Source organism: Silurus meridionalis, chromosome 19 (genome assembly GCF_014805685.1).
Source record: "Silurus meridionalis isolate SWU-2019-XX chromosome 19, ASM1480568v1, whole genome shotgun sequence".
Lineage (NCBI taxonomy): Eukaryota > Metazoa > Chordata > Actinopteri > Siluriformes > Siluridae > Silurus > Silurus meridionalis.
The window spans coordinates 11566722-11583882 of record NC_060902.1 but is presented as its reverse complement, the minus strand read 5'-3'; the positions used below and the strand labels follow the sequence as shown (position 1 = coordinate 11583882).

The 17161-nt window shown below is 39.2% G+C and overlaps 1 protein-coding gene across 8 annotated transcripts in view; it reads right to left on the bottom strand.

Annotated features, from left to right (window-relative positions):
* Nucleotides 1-17161, bottom strand: part of atp2b4 (ATPase plasma membrane Ca2+ transporting 4) — a 104598-nt gene that overhangs the window by 56569 nt on the left and 30868 nt on the right. For all 8 annotated transcript variants that reach the window (XM_046874725.1, XM_046874724.1, XM_046874730.1 and 5 more), the window contains one exon: nt 2185-2614. In XM_046874725.1, the coding sequence (XP_046730681.1) occupies nt 2185-2380 (196 nt within the window). In that variant the 5' untranslated portion in view covers nt 2381-2614. The remainder of the gene's footprint in view (nt 1-2184; nt 2615-17161) is intronic.

Sequence of the window (17161 nt, the reverse complement as noted above, 5' to 3'; positions counted from 1 at the left end):
CCTGATCATGACACCCAAGTGCTTGTGCATACTGTGACCACAAAAAAATCTGTGAGGCTGGAATGAGTTTGGCACTGATCCCGAGTGAGGAATACTGGAGGAGCAATAGGCATTCCATTCCATTCCGAAGTTGTTCAGGGAAATTAGGATCAGGGCTTGTTGTAAGGTCAAGCCAGTCCAGTAAAGAGCAATTTAAATGTTCTAGTTTACAAAAATACTCTGGACGAATATATCTGCTTCGAATGCTGTATCTACAGTTTAGCTGTACATACTTAAAGGTACAAAAGATTGTCCCAAGAAGCAACACTAAATAGGTGTAGAGTACGAGGAGGTATGAAAGGGTTTCGTGACTGTCTCTTTTGTTCTTAAAACCTAGCAATAGAACTCGCTAATAACGCTCTGGTGCCTGGGAAAGAATTTGCGATGGACAATGGAGCAAATGTTAAAAAAAAAAAAAAGAGATCATCATGCACTTGGTCAAGTTGCGGACCTTGCTCGTCTGTTATAGTCTTCAGGATGATGGGCTCTTCCACTGTGAAGACCCAAGATTCATCACCAGTAATGACCCACGATAGGTCATCCACAGCATGCTGACGGCGTTCTTGGCAGTCTTCGATGCGTTGTTCCTTCTGCTCCTGGGTCAGCAGCCAGGGGACGAACTTGGCAGCAGCATGGTGCATGTTCAAATCACACATGAGGATTGGCCTGGACTGTTCCGTATGACACAAAGATAAATGCAGCAATGTTGACGAATGGTTTCGACATATTTGGGGGTTGAGCTGGTTGAAGGGTCTTCCTGACCTCTAGTCATCTTCCGCTCTTGAAGGGCAAGTGCCACTCAAAACACCTCAATTGAATCATGTCAAACATCTCTGTGGCAGAGTAACCTTTAATAAGTACAAGGTAATGGTCACTGCCAAATGATGTGCAAGGGTACACCAGAAAAGCATTCTCAGGAGACCATGAACCTGGAGCCAAGACAACATAACTGGCCATAAAAGTAGGAAAGGTGGCATACACTTTCATCTCCATCAATCTGGGTCAGATATGTATGTAGAAGAGGGTGGATATCACATTCTGCAGTGTGTATAAAACACCTTGTAACCTGGGCAGTAGTTCAAAGCAATGTGGCTGACTAGCTTCATGTGTCATGGGAGAATTACCTGTTAGGTAAAAACTGCACCCTTCATTATTGGAAGCTGTCGTTAAATAAGGCAGAACTAGATGATGCATGGGAAACGACAGGTGTGTAAATTATGTAATCTATGGTAACACACTGACAAAAAGTCATCTCTTTTTACTGTTGGTTGTAACAAATAAGCATGTAAAGTACTAATCCAATGTTTTTTCCTCTTGCATACCAGAATGTGGCTTTCTACAGTGTATACAGCTCATTTCTGTTGTAAACCTATGACCAAGACTGCACCTGCAGGAGGTAAATTAGCCTGTTTTCTGTTTGTGATACCTTGCAGCTGGATTACATAATCAGAATGGATATCTACACTACAGCATGTTTTAAATCTATCTGCTGCTAGGCAGAGTGGGAAAAAACAAAAAAACAACAAAAAAAAAAAAAAACGTTTCAGTTTGGCCTCCAGGCCAAAACAAAGGAAATGTATCCATATTATGGGATATTACTATCATTTTTCCACTGCAATGAAACTCTGCCCCTTTTGGCGGCAAGCATGTATGTGCACGTGTTCAAAAGATGATCCGATGTAACAGTGCATGGTTTGGTGTTGCGTCTAACTGTCTAGAAGTGAAAATCTAATTAGATTAGCAAACATGATCCTATTTTTGACACATGTTTACCTGAATCTGCCAATACAGATATCCCAGGTACGTTGGATGTACTGGTCAAGTGACAGAAAATATCTTGAATGCTTTATGAGAGCTGCAGCTGGTGTGAATGTGATGTGTATGTGTTGTCACTAATAAGGATTCATTTTCACCACAAGGCTCCTTGTAGTTGTAAACTTTCAAAGAAATGTTACCGAAAGCAATTGAAAATGCAGTATCTGATTTTTTTTTTCCTTTCCTAGAAAGGTTTGGGAATCAGGGGTAATGCATATGTTTTGGTCCTTTTTGTACAATATTTGAGCACAAATATTCCTTTATGTACTTTAAGTGACTTGCTTAAATGTAGGTGTTGGGCTGTGTTTTTGTGTCCGTGTGTAGTCTAACCTTCAATAGTAGATGTTTTCAGCCTGCAGCAGAGCCCCTGCACGTCTCTGTAGACGTCTCTGATCTTGTTGACTGCCTCGGAGCTCCTGAGCTCCATCAGTTCTCGGAGCTCCATCACCGTGCAGCCGAAGTCCCCATCGTGATTGCCTTCAGCCACCGAGTTCCCAGGTGGGTGGTCCGCAGTGTTGTTGGCCATGGTTTCCGTGTCTGGCTGGCGTTCTGACGCTTTCAGGTAGACAAAACGGTACGGCTTCACTTAAGAGGAAAGTGTTCAAAGATTGGCAGCTTTTTGACGCGTTTTCAAGCTCCGAGGAAAGAGCGATGCTGACGTCTTGCACGACAATGCAAGAAAACCATTAGAGGAAGAAGCGCTGAAGAAAACAGCTGTCCACTCCGATCATGTTATCAGATTTTCATCAGCTTAGAGTATCTGCAACAACAAAAATTTGAGTTAAAAAAAATTGGACTGTAAGTGATTTGAAAGGAAATGCTGACACCGTCCAGCATGAATTGACTATTAAATGGTTCAACACCACTGAGACTAATTTATAAGGTTCTATCACTGAGAATTTCTTATAAATAAAATAAATAGCTTTCTGTTCAAGGTCGAGCTGAAAGCCTGTGAAAGGAGAAAAAACAGCACTTCAACAGCATTTCATTTCATACTATTCTGTTGTGGTCATATAGAAATGATAAATCTCTTTATAATCCTTAATTTTTGTGTGTGAAAAGAAGAAACGTTTGCATGTGTGAGCATCTTAGTGATTGAGTGAGTAAAAAAATGAGAATGAGAACAAGACTGAAAATGAAGAGTGCAAGAGACAGATAAAGAGAGGGAGAGAGATAGAGAGAGGGGGGGGGGGGGGGGGGGGGTTAAGTAGGGGTTTGGTCTTCAATTATGCTGGCAATATGAGTTCTGCCAATCGTCACGATAAGAGCTCTGTGTTCATGCGAGATAGAGGTCCAGCTCCAGTGAGTCCACTTTAAAGAAAGAAAAAAAAAAACACACACTTTCATGACTTTAAATTAACAACTTGAGACGGATTAAAGTCCAACTGGGAATGATGTTCTCACTTGGGATTAATAGGAAACGTTTTTTTTTTTCTTTTCAATTGAAAAATCTGGAGCAACGATCTGGGTTTTGACAGGTGTTTACATTTTCAGGCTTGTATTATGTATCAACAACTTTGCAGGCTTTATGGTGTCACAACAATAGCATTTGACTTGTAGCCTGTAGACAAAGTTCCATTCCCAATGATGCCAAAGCCACCCGTAATCCTTAGCTGGGAGTATAGAGGACAAAACTGGTCATGTGCTCTGAACTGCATACTCATTCTCTTCCACAAATCGAGGTAACACTAGGCAACCGTAAGCAGCTTAAGTATGAGTAAAAGGGCAGATAGCTCTCTTTTTTATATATACACAGACACACACACACACACACACACACACACACACACACACACACACACACATACACATACACATACACATACACATACACACACAAATTCGTTATTATGTTACCTGTTAACAGTTATATTCTACAAAGTGTCCCCATGACTAGAGCCCCCATGACTAGACTAGAATAAGTTGCAAGGGCATTGCAATATATAAAATATATGTTTAAACATATAACCATAAGTATGCTGACCAAAAACATTTCTACCTATGATTTTGCTATGCAGATGATACTCTGTGTATTGATTTGATTTAGATACACAGGGACTCTAATATCTAGTAGCTAACTCTGGTGATGATCGTCATTTCTCATTTGAGTTATTCTAAACAGTGAGGTCATGCTGGAAGTGTAGACAGTAATCCAGCATGAGTAAAAGCTCAACTCAGAGCTCCATTACTTTGCTTGTCACATTGTGCTTGGGAGTGTGATGTAATGATCTAGCCAGGATTTTGACGGAGTTAGTCTGTCAACTAGTGAGACAGCCAGCCGAGTTAACTGGAGATTTTTTTTTTATACAATGCGTCATTGTGGTATACCTATGACAGCTATGGATTTAAATATCGACCGTAGACGGCGAAAACGATATTTTAGAAGAATGGTCTTTCTATTTAGAACGTTTTCCTTCTTTGAATATTTGAATTTAGACAGGTTGTGTAAAAGACCTTGTGAAACCTACCTAGCAGCCAAAATGCCTTTTGATTGACAGGATTTGCATTTAGATATGTGTACCGCAATAAACACGGAGTGGAAGGTTTTCCCTTTCATAAACGTTTTTTACAGTCAAGTCAAGTTTATTTGTATAGCGCTTTTCACAACAGACATTGTCTCAAAGCAGCTTTACAGAATTTCACAATTTCAATGTTCTATCATCATCGCGTAAGATAATCACATACGATTACAATCAATACATGCCCAGCAAGTGTAATATATTATTTCACTTGTTTTTTATCAGGAAACGGGTTTGAGATTGAGATAACAAGGAGAAAACGGTAATATGAGCTGCATAGATAGTGTGTTCTTTTTATGTTCTATCAAATTACTTTGTAGACCTGCAGGTCCTGTAACCAATTCCTGCACAAACTAAATACAAAGGCTTTGTATGACATTTTTTTATTACTCCAACAAACCCTCATGCAAAAGCTGTCTGGAAATGTAAGAGGAGGCGATCTCGGAGAGCGGCGATAGACAGGGATTCTGCAGGTCAAATTTAAGACTTTAAGAATGTATTCTAAGACCTATATCGAAACATAAAAAACACACAAGTACGTTGTTAGCAACTGGCCTTAACCAAGCCCTACATTTTTTTTTTCAAGCCAAATATCGCTAAACTTTCATTTTCCTATAGACGAGCGATAAAATCCATTTTGTTTCCGTGACAGAGATTCGCTGTAATAACAGAAAGCTGATTGGCTGTTGCATGTTGGTCTTATTTGTAGTCATTATACAGCAAATTTAGACTAGCGAAAGGAAGAACTAAAACACCAATGAAAAATCTAAACAAAAAAAGCATTCTAAAGTTATTTTTAGAGCGTTTCAATGAGCATTAGAGGTAGCGTTACAAGGACCTGAACATTAAGATCTATTTAAAATTATTTAAATCCTGGAATAACGAATTTAAGACTTTTAAATGGCTAAAACTGACTTTTTAAGACCCTGCGGATGCACTGGAGCCTCACTGTCAATGACACATTTTATCGGGGAGTTTTTCCTTGCCACAGTTGCTCATCAGGGACAAACATACTTACAAAGAACATATTTATGTTTAATCACCACATTATCTGTGAAAAGCTGCTTTGAGACAATGTTCATTGTTAAAAGCGCTATACAAATAAAAATGAATTGAATTGAATTTATTTTCTATTGCCGTCATTCTGGAGTTCAAAGCATGGGGTTCTAAAGACCACAATAAATTGAGAACTATTTTGCAAATATGACTTTGTAGCATGTAAATTGAGGAATTAGGCCATCTACAATAGCAGAACAATCCCTAAATACAGTGCAATGTGACAAATATTCTGTACAAGAATCTCTGCTAACATAGAAGGATATGCAGAAATGATTTGAATGCAGCAAAAGCAGCTTGTACTGACGGATTACTTTGCATCTTGTCAGTCTTAGACTAATGTTGGATACCTAGAACTATGTATTATGAGTGTGTAATGACAAACCAACAAAGTTTTAGGAACAATGCACACATAAAATAAAAACGGTTCTATTCTCATTACCCCTTTATGAGCCAATATATTGAACTCGGTTCGTAAAATGTTAAAAAGCCTCTAAAATTCATGATATTTTGTTGCTTTGTCTCTTCAATTTAGGGCTAATCATAAAAAATGACATATAATCGTGACACTAGGGGGGGAAACCTGATTCCATATCAGTCTCCTATAAACAATGATGAACTACCCACTAAATTGCATTCACTGACCTCTGTGTGACCCTTGACATCAATACATGGGCAATACACCGCTGTCAATGTCTTCAGAAGAAGCGATCATTACAGCTCAATATATCTCTCTCCATATTAAAACAAATGGGTGTGTGTTTGTGTGTGTACGTGATGCACTGAGCCAGCCAGAGGACATCAGATTGAGTTTAACCCACACCATTAGCCTGATGTAACAGATGTGTGTAAATCGTGGGTAATGGAAATGTCAGATACTGCGAACAAAATAGCAGCGTCCATATAAAATGTCACCAGTCGCCAGAGGAAAAGAAAACCTATAAATAAAAAAAAAATTGAAAAGAAAAAAAGTGGAAAACTGACCAGGTTCTAGCAGAACTTCACAAGGGCTTATGTGTAAGAATAAATGAGCAGAAGTAGCAACTGTTGGCCGAACAGTAATAAAAAAAAAAAGGGTCACCTTTTGCTCATAGTTGAAGCAAAAAAAATAAAAAATAAAAGTCCTAAGGACATTGATATTATTAGGTGAATACAAGTCATGGATTAGTCATCTCTTGCTCATAATTAAAGCAAAAGAAAAATATCTTAAGGACTGACATCATTACAAAAAAATGTAATTAATGGACTTGTCATCTATTGCTCATAGTTAAAGCAATAATCACTTCATAACATTATTATGAATGAAAAAAATAACAAGTTGCCATTTCTTTTTCATAGTAAAGGCAGTAAAATCTTTGAGAGACTCATTAGCAAAAAACAGTAGTGGACTAGTCATCTCATTCCTAGAGCAAAAAAAGATTTCAGAACATTGTTCTCATTAGCAAAGAAAAGCTGTAGACTAGTCATTATTCATCGATAAAGAAAAATAAATCTATGAATCTATATGATTAATAAAATAATAAACAATAAAAAAAAAAAGTGGACTAGTCCTCTCTTGCTCACAGTTAAAGAAGAAAAAAAAAGTATTCAGGACATTAATGTCATCAGTAAACACTATAAACATCAAAACAAATCGGTGAAAGCAATGTGCAGTAGAATCGACCTGTGTATCAGATTACAAATTGAATGATGTCCACATTGAATACATATTAGGAAATGGTACAAGATGGTGGCTCAGCTGGAACTGCAGATTCTGTAACTGAGCGCTCAGCGAGCCAAAGAAGCTCCTTATTGCTTAATAAGGAATGGAGTCTGGGATGTCTCCAGCTGTGCAGACTGCATTCTACCATGTTCTACTCAGACTTCAGTAGCACCAAAGAAATCTGAAATTCACTTTGAGCTGCCATGCTGCGCTTATCTGACTTGAAACTAGAGGAGTGTGAATGGATGGCGATGAGCAACCGGCGACTCCGAACGCGCTTTTCCACAAATCGGATTTTATGTAGCTTTAATGGACGGACAAAAAAAAAAAAAAAAAAAAGCAACTGAGAAGGAATAGTTTATGGAAGTAAATAGGATCTGGATTTCAGGCTCACATTTACACTTCATGCAATGTAAAAGCAACATATAAAGCAGGAAATTTATATTTGATAAAAGGTTTCATCAAATATAACCAACAAAGAATGACTAGATGCCAGAAAATGCAAAAAGAAAAAAATCTAGGTTCATATCACGGTTTATGATATTAGAATGATTTGCATTTTACCCAACAATTTAAACAAAAAAATAAAAAACCTCTTTCCATGAACAGAACTCAAAATATCTTTCCACGTCATCCTCGTGTGTTTCCTCCTGATTTCATAATGTATGTCTGACTCTGAAATAAAAACACAATGAGCCTTTTTAAATATGACTAAATCTTGTTAAAACTGGATTGGACGAAGGTTTGTGGATACCTGACAATAAGATTCATATGTTTTTTGAACATCCCATTCCACCTTCAGCGCCCATTTGCTGTTATAATAACCTGGGAATGCATTTGACTAGATTTTGGAGTGTCTTTGTGAAGATTTGTGCTCATTCAGCCACAAGGGCATTAAAGTCATGTACTGATGTAGGCTGCGGTCGAGCCTCTATAGCAGATCTTCTACTCCGAAGTATGCAAACCATATCTTCATAGGGCTAAATTTGTGCCCAGGGGGTATCACCATGCTGAAAGAGGTTTGGGTCTTCAACTTCAAGTAAAAGGAAAAAGCTAAAGCATCCAATACAATTGTGCCACATACGGATGAACAAGTCAGGTGTTCCAAAACGTTTGTCCATATTGTGTACATACCTTTAATATTATTCTCCTCGAGCCAGATAATTTTTTATAATCTCCAACTATAATCCTAAGAGTGAATCCGGCTAATAAGAGTCATGTGTGAAATCTGGAGCTTCTGGGAGATCTGGGGCCATTAATGTCTGGAGTGGCTGTGACTTGATGTCAATACCTCATCTGTGCTATAATCTCACAACTTTAATAGAAGCAATTCTGGTAAGTAATAAAAAAAAAAAGAAAAGACGAGACAAGGAAGAGGTGGATTTTGTAAGACATTAAAACAAATGCTGTCAAGATGAGAAGAAGCATGGTGTCGAATAAAGGCTAGAGTCTTATGAAAAGGCACTGTGGAGATTAATCTTTTATTTTATTTTTTTAGAAGGATAGCATCAGTTTATAAACCTGGAGCTTTGGTCGCTAAAAGTCTAAATGTGTAGGTGTTACAGGTCCCTAACCTAAAGGACCTAACCTACCCCCACAGGCAGCTAGTCTCCTAACAATAAATCCACAATAAAAGCCCCGTCTCCCTGGGTTAGCATGTACTTGGGTCTGCAGGTCAATACAAAAAAAAAAAAATACTGCGAGACCAACCGGGATATCCATGAATCATCCATGATCCCATTAGGGGTCGCCACAGCGGATCATCCGTCTCCATACCACCCTGTCCTCTACATCTGCCTCCTTCAACCCAACTACCTGCATGTCTTCCCTCACCACATCCATGAACCTCCTCCTTGGCCTTCCTCTTTTCCTCCTTCCTGGTGGCTCTATCCTCAGTATTCTCCTCCCAATATAACTCATGTCCCATGAATACAAGCAAAAATGTAACATGTTACAAGTTTGACTAAGCGAAATGCAACCTGCATATTTCTGGATTAAAATCATTTTGTGTTGATGTGCGAAAGTCTGCATGAACATCCAGAACAATTAGAATGTCTCTTTTCTAATTACACATTTTGTTTGATTCGGTGCCTTTAGTTGGCTTGGGTGTTCTCAATTAACTATGTATTATTGCTGCATGGGGAACAACTCGCTCGCTTGTCTGTGAACTTTTGGCACTGATTGTGCATTAAAGCGATGCTGGAAAGCCCACACAGTGAGGCAGAGCTGGCGCGCTGAGGGCAGATGAGGAGTGGAAGCGAGGGAAGTGCCTGAGCTGCCCACGTTAGGTTTTTCATGCATATTCATGCGTCAATCTGAGCTGCCGAGCCTCCGCAAAAACCTGACATCATACTCTGAGCGCAGATTAAAAAAGCAAAAGCGACGTGATCGCTGCACTGAGCTGTGTCGGCTTGCCAAAGATGTTTTTCCTGAACTCAATTTCTTACAATTATTGCTCTTTTTAACTGAAAATCTCGATGAAAAACTGCCTTAGATACAGTGAAGGAAGTAAATATGGCACGATCATGCTTAAATACTGTTTAAACACATTCTGTAATCAAACCTGTGCATTTCTGTACTGTCATAATGCTCCTGAACCATCAGCATCCATTTAAAGGAAATTAATCCTGCCTTGCATAACACAGATTAATCTTTATAGCTAATTTCTAGCTTATCATCTTAAACCTTTCTAGTTTAAACTTCTGTGAGCATTTTGGTCTATTTTACCTTAGTTCACCGGCTGCCTCCATTACCCACAATGCCAGTGAACCATGTGCGGATGTCACAATATGCAGTGGCCTTAACTATTACATATCAACAAGGATACCCAATAGTTTATTTTTCTCTCTCCCTTCCTCCCCTCTCTCTGTGATACCAGTGATCCTGTCCATCATTATTCCAGACATGCCTGATTCATCCTCACACCCTACATCTGAAATTTGTCTTAATAGAAAACCACTCGCTGTAGCTAAGGAGGGCTCTACATGAACAGCCTAAAGATCCAGGAGATAACAATGAAGGGTTGAACTCAAATCATAACGATATAATGGAAATAATGATGGAGCGAATATGAATGGACATTCGGAGTTGACCAGATAAGGATGGGTTCCATTTTAAGTCCGGTTCCTCTAAAGGTTTCCTTCTCATATCATCTCGGTATGTTTTTTCATATGTTTCCAACACAGAACTAAATTATGATACTAAATTATATATGTTATCTATTCAAGTCTGTACACCTGCTTATGGACAAATGTCCATTGTTAAAATCATTATACAAATAAGACTGGATGCAGCCCTCGTCTTCTTTTGTCCAGCTCTCTCTCACCTGCTCAACTGTTTAAACAGATAGTTTGTAAATTGTACATTTGTTATGCTAATACCTGCGTCAAACACCTTATCATTCGCATAGCCCTATAGCTGCAATATTTTCAGGACGGCAACTTTTACTGTCTCTGCTACTTCTGTATTGGGTTCCCATTAACTCAGATGAACACAGAAAAATGCTGCGCGGAAGTAAATGCGCCCTTGCACTTTTGATGTTGAATTCTCTTCCTATCAAACACCACTGGAACTGAGCTAGCAAATTTCCGTGAGCGACCTCAATGCAGCACACAAGTGTTTTTGACATTTCTGACAGGAATAACCATACACACGTGCTGACAAGATACAGTAACAACCACCAAATTCACATACAAGAACATAAATATATAGTATTCTAATGTAAATATATTTCAAAATGTTTCAGAGATGAGGTGACAAAAATCTTATGTTCGGCATTCCGGGAAAAAAAAAAAAAAAAAAAAACCGTCATGGTTTTTGACTACATTGCCACTGAAGGAAAAAATAATACTAACGTATATCATCAATCACAGAAATAGCAGGATTTAGAAAAATACTCCATAAAACAGAGGGAAACTGTGCTGGTATTTTCAACTTACAAAAAAAATAAAGACAAACAACCCCTAAAATAAAATTTCAGATTTAATATTTCAGGGCAAAATTGTGTGTTTCATCTGGTACACTGTGGTGCTGTGCGTCTCTTAAAGCAAACAATTCAGAATGAGCAGGATAAGTACTGGAGCATCCATTTTGGATTTTAGTGTCTTCTTTCACTATTACCTGACAGCGATAGTGTGGGACTTAGGAGACAGTGGTGCATTCAAACATCCTGTTTGCCCTTTTGCAGTGACGAAGGTGTGTGGATGTATGCCCTGTTTTGGAACAATTATGCAGTGCTTAGATGACTGAGCTTGATGTGTGAATGAGCGTGAAGTGGGAATGAGAAAAAGGTGTTTCTAAAGGAGTGGAAATCGAGGCTCCATATGATTAAATTATTGGGATTTCAGTGCTAGATGGCATGAGGAGATTATGAAAAGATTCCCAGTACAAAAATTTGAAGATTGTAAACCATCAACATAACGCTCAGAATTTTTTAATTATAGCCAATGCAATCAAATTTCTGTTTGTCATGAATTTCTCAATCAATCTCAATACTACAAAGCTGGTCTAAAAAGCCACCAATCAGAGAACAGCACAGGAAAAGGCAAAGCCCATCAAACAGCTGTAGTAGTTTGTTAACAAAAAGACAAAAACATACCTCATGCTCATTTTAAAGAATGCGTGATTACATGACTGTTTTCTGCCCAAGCTAGGATCATGCTGATGCAAGCAGAAGCCAAAGTGTGAAGAGCAATGAGTCATTTAAAAGACTCCTGATTTTTCTTTTGCTCTTTTCTTTTAGGTAGAAGTTTGGCCACGTGCTTGAGAGTTTCTAACAGCAGCGAACTGTTTCTCTTTCATCACCAGGTTACGATTTCAGATGTGCCTGAATTGCAAGTTTTTTTGTCGTCAGTTCGTCGTATAGTCACTTTCAAATTGAGGTTCAGAGTTGGCCCATTTTCAAATCTGCTAGCTTGCTTAGCTGTCATGTACACAAAGCACAGCTATGCCTTTAAATTTTCCAGCCCAATCGGTCTTGAGTGATGGCAAAATCTTTTATGGTACAAAAGATTGTGGACGCCTGACCATAAGGTTGTCATGTGCTTTTAAAAATCAGCCCATTTCACATTTATTCCCCATTTGCTGTTATAATATTCTCCACTGTTCTGGTAAGATGCTCCACTAGTTGTGTGTGCTTGTAGAGATTTGTGCTCCTTCAGCAACAAGGATGTTAGTAAAGTCAGGTACTGATGTAGAATTAGGAGAGGAGGCCTGGGGGTGCAGTCAGTCAACCCAAAGGTGTGTGTTGAGGTCAGAGGTCTATAGCGGGCAAATCAAGATCTTGAACTCCAACCCATGTAAACTATATCTTTGTGCACAGGGGCATTGTTATGCAGGAACAGGTTTCGGTCTTCAAGTTCAAGTTAAGGGAAAATTTTACGCTATTGCAGCCAAAAGACGTCCTATGCAATTGTATGCCTCCAATTTTGTGGTAACATATAAATTACATAAAATACATTTATACACATTATTTCTATCACCCTTTAATGACTTTAAATAAAAAGTCATATCGATTATGCCACAAATGTTATCTTTGTGTATGATTTCGAGCAGAACACTAGATCTAACAAGCCGTATATAAAAAAAACGAACAAAAATGAAGCACAATATTTATCCATTTATTCTGTTTTGCACTGCAAACATCTCTAACAGCTTGAACTTATCAATGCTTGGAAAGTGAGCATGGTATAAAGAGGACAATTCACGGCTAGGTGTGTGTTATTTGATTTTAATGCACTCCACAGAGGCTGTTTATACTGCATTTGAAATGCTTTACTGCTTGAAAATACATCAGGTTCAGATTCAAGATGAATCTAAAATGATCCTCTTTTTTTCTCTTCCGTAGTTCCCAGCAGGAAGATAAACTGCTGCTATTGGCATTCAGAAGCATACATGTTATACATATTTGTTACGTTGAACTTAATCCGGATTGAACAAGCCCATAATAATGTACGGAAAATAGTCAAGCCAGGAATGCGATGTGAACTGAATGAAACAGAATGAAGTGTGGGGGCAGAATGAGGGACGGGGGAGTGAGAAATAAGAGAATGAGCGAGAGGGAGGCACTGCTCTCAGATTAAAGAGCATGAGCTGGAGCTCGTAGGCAGGAGATGTAAATCATCGGCCCATGCGTTTCCTCTGCAGTCCTGCACCGGCAATGCCGAGGTGGGTCTTAAGGCTCTGGATCCGCCTCCACATCGCCAGGGCTGCACAAAAGAAAAGGGCCCTACTGCTCCCTCTCCCTTTCTTCTCTCCACCTCGCTCCACCTCCCTCCCTTCCTTATTTACTCTCTGCCTTTCTCTCTCTCGCCTTTTACAAGATGACTCATGCGTCTACATCGACGACTTGAAATGTGTTTCGGGCTAAAAAGGGGGAAAGTGTCTAAATACCCAGCGATGCTCTGCAGGTGGTACAAAAAAAATAAATAAATAAATAGTGTTTAAACGTTTTTTTTTTTTCTGTATCACATTCCTTTCCAAACAGAGCTGACTGTCTAGCCAGTCTGCAAGCTGCCCCTGGTGTGTATTTAGTTTTCACAAAGGGTAATTCCAGTTTTAAGATTAAAAGAATAATAATCTAAATAAAAACTCAAAGTGCTTTAGGTTATCAGAGGATAATCATACGTGCTGGTGCACTTCCAATAACTGATGCTGGTGCTCTATTGAATTGGCCCTGAAAGGCCTCTATCAGACGCCATTCAGGCCAGGTGTGTGTGTATGTGTGTGTGGTAAACTGTACAGAGAGGAAGAGCTTGAGTATCAACCCAGTGCTTAGGCAACACAGATGCGCAACAGACCGTCAAGAATCCCCGGTGGCAAACAGCCGAAAAACAAACCCTACAGTCTCACTAACAACAAGTGATTAGTCCCTACTTTTTTTTTTTTTTTTTTTTTTTTACATATAGGTTAAACTACCATGATATTTTCATAATTGCTGTTAATTTTTTTTTTAGCTTTCTTACGTTTTGGAATCAGCGAATCGCAGCCAAATCCTATTGTCTATCGTTCACGAGTCATATGAGCCATGAAACAAGGGAACAGAAAACCAAGAGAGCGAGAAAAATCGGACGGCAAACATGCACGCAATAAAAGCGTGAGGGATGACAGAGAAAAGAGGGTTTAGATGAAAGTGGACGACTGGATGCTCCATGGTTTTTTTTTGTTTGTTTTTGCAGCATGGTGGCAGCCATGATGAGAAGTCTAAGAGAAACAGAAAACGGGGGGGGGGATGGAAGAAGAGAAAAGAAAAGACTAAGGGATGTGAAGAAAGACTGGCAACAGACAGATGTGTATAACTAGAATCATGTAACTTGGCCAGTCTTGGAATACGCAATGTGTGTGCAACGTGTGTGTGTGTGTGTGTGTGTGTGTGTGTGCGCGTCCTACACCCTGCTTCCCTCAGACTGCAGCCACACCTGCCTTGCATACTAAAGCGGCAGAATGCAGAGCCTGCAGCTCGGCTGCTCTCGCTGCACCAAACCCCACCTACATGCGCACCCATGTTCGGTGTGAGAAAGGGGGAGGAAAAAAAAGAGGAACTCCCTGAGACGTTGAGTGATTGTGTAATACCTCCATAATGAGTCACGGCACACTGAGCCAGGTGTTTGTACGCAGGGCTCACTTCTCGTTTTTTGCGCTAGTCTGCACAACAATTACAGAACCTGGAGCCTTCCCATGCTTCCGTTATTAAATTAGTCTAACCTCACGATGACGGGCCAGACCAAAGCACAACTCCTGTGGAACTGTAATTAATTCGATTTCGAAAAAGCAGCTGCACCCTAAGCACACATGACGGTTTGGAAACGGAGTATTCGGGCATTACGAACGCATATGGAGTTATTCATGGATATGAAGTTGAATCGGACCACTTTATAGTTAAACTTTCCAATAAATGTTATTACAAATTTATACACCACTATGTTTGAATGAAGTATCTTTTTTTTTTACCTGCACACAAAAATGTCTGGAAACTCGTCATTTCACTGAATTGAAATCGCACAATCCGTAACAAACGCACAAATGAAGACGAGCAAAATAAAATGCATGCTGGACGAGGAAGAGTTAGTGTTTGTGTTAACTACAATGGCTGAGCTGCATTATGGCGGCGTCTGCTACACTGACTCAGGACTACAGTTTGCACCTGATCACCATCACTGCACATCTCAACATTGTTTATCTGGAATAAATGGATATTCGGTGCAACCCAGATGAGGATGGTTTCCCTCGAGTCTGGTTCCTCTCAAGGTTTCTTTTTTTTAATGCCGGGGTGTTTTTCCTTGCCACAGCCGCCACCGACTTGTTTGTCAGGGACAAACTTACACAAAGAACCATCTTGTTCATTCTTTATCACATTATCTGTGTAAAGCTGCTCTGAGACAATGTTCATTGTTAAAAGCGCTCAAATGAATTTAATTATTGGAAGATTTAGCATATGTTCCACTCTGTGTGTTAGTTTGAATAGATACAATGTATTGTATCACGCAATACAAGTTCAATACAATCCTTTCACAATTTTCTTATCTCACGTCCCTTATTGGAAGGGTGAAATTCTTGTGCTGACATTTTCCCTGTTGCTCAAAAACGTAATTTTCTTATTGTCGTTATTCTCATTCGCTTATTTTTTTTTTTCTGTCTAGGTTTGCCGGCCGGTTTCACATCGCGTTTAACGAGAGCGAGGACGGCGTGTCAGTGCACTTCCAAACTGAAAAATCAAGTCGAGACGAGAAAGGGGACAGGGCTTCTCTTAGAGTTAGTATCAGACACACCAAATAAGGCACAAATTCACATGGCCTGCTACAGGAGACAGCTTATTTGTTATGTCAGTGATTACACATACTCTGATGTTGAAAAAGTACACTACACAAAACGAGTAAAGGTTGGCTTGTCTGGATTACGGTACTTCTTTACAGTTGATGAGTTCGTGCAATCCCTGGCTCATGCTGCATTACTGAATCATTCACAGTGGCCTAGAATGCAAAGCCCACACCCTCCAGTCATGTGACTGGTGAGGGAAAAGAAAAAAAAACCTACTAAGGATATAGATTTGGGAGGCATGAGAGGGGGAAAAAGGAAGGGAGGGGACTGAGGAAAAAAGCAAACAAATTTTACAGCCTTGGCATTAGGAGAAAGGGAAGTGTAGTGTTCAGGGTTAGAGAGAGAGAGAAAAAAAAAAGAAGGAAACAAAATGACTGGGAAATGCACTAAGCAACAAAACAATATTTTTAAAAAACTACCGTAACAAAAAAAAAAAAGTGTGAGTAAAGAAGCAACGCTGAAAAAGCAAAAGAGCGAACGATACCCAAAGCTGGTCTTGGTTTCCTTGTTATTCTCCACCCTACAAAGATCTGAAACTACAATAGCAGGGTTTCAAATTACTATTTGAAAAGAAGAAACGCATCAGAATGCAATTACAGCTACCACTATAGAGTAAACCATTACAATGAAGAAAGGTCCCATGGTGCTGGTCCCAAGACATGGTTAGAAAGATCTCAGAGCTCTTGGTTGATCATGAGAAACAACCTGATTTCAGCATTGTTCTGATTGAGTGTTCTGATTGAGTGCTGCAGTGACCGTAATTTCACAATAAGCCTCGTTTAACAAGCCAGAGGCAGACAAATTATTTGCAAATACAGCTTATAAAGCGAAAATAAATAAATAAATAGTTTGTTTTGGGGGGAAGGGTACATCTCCAAAAAAAAAAAAAAAACGATAAATCTACATGTAAAGATGGTAATTTGAATCTCGAGTGGTATGAGTTTGCAATTGTATTAGTTATTTTGGGTTTAAACAGCTTGCTTGTTTCCACTGTACACAAATATGCAGTGGGGGAAATAAAAGACAGCAATCCAGAAGTCCATAGAAGAAGACAAATAAGACAAACCATATAGTTTGATCAAATAAATGGCACTGTATAAAATGAGGGCGATTTAGTGTTGTTCTGCGACACCTGCCAAGGCTGAGCTGAGAGTTTAGCACGTGCCACACAGAAGAAGAATAGCATTTATTTGTCACATACACATTACAGAACAGT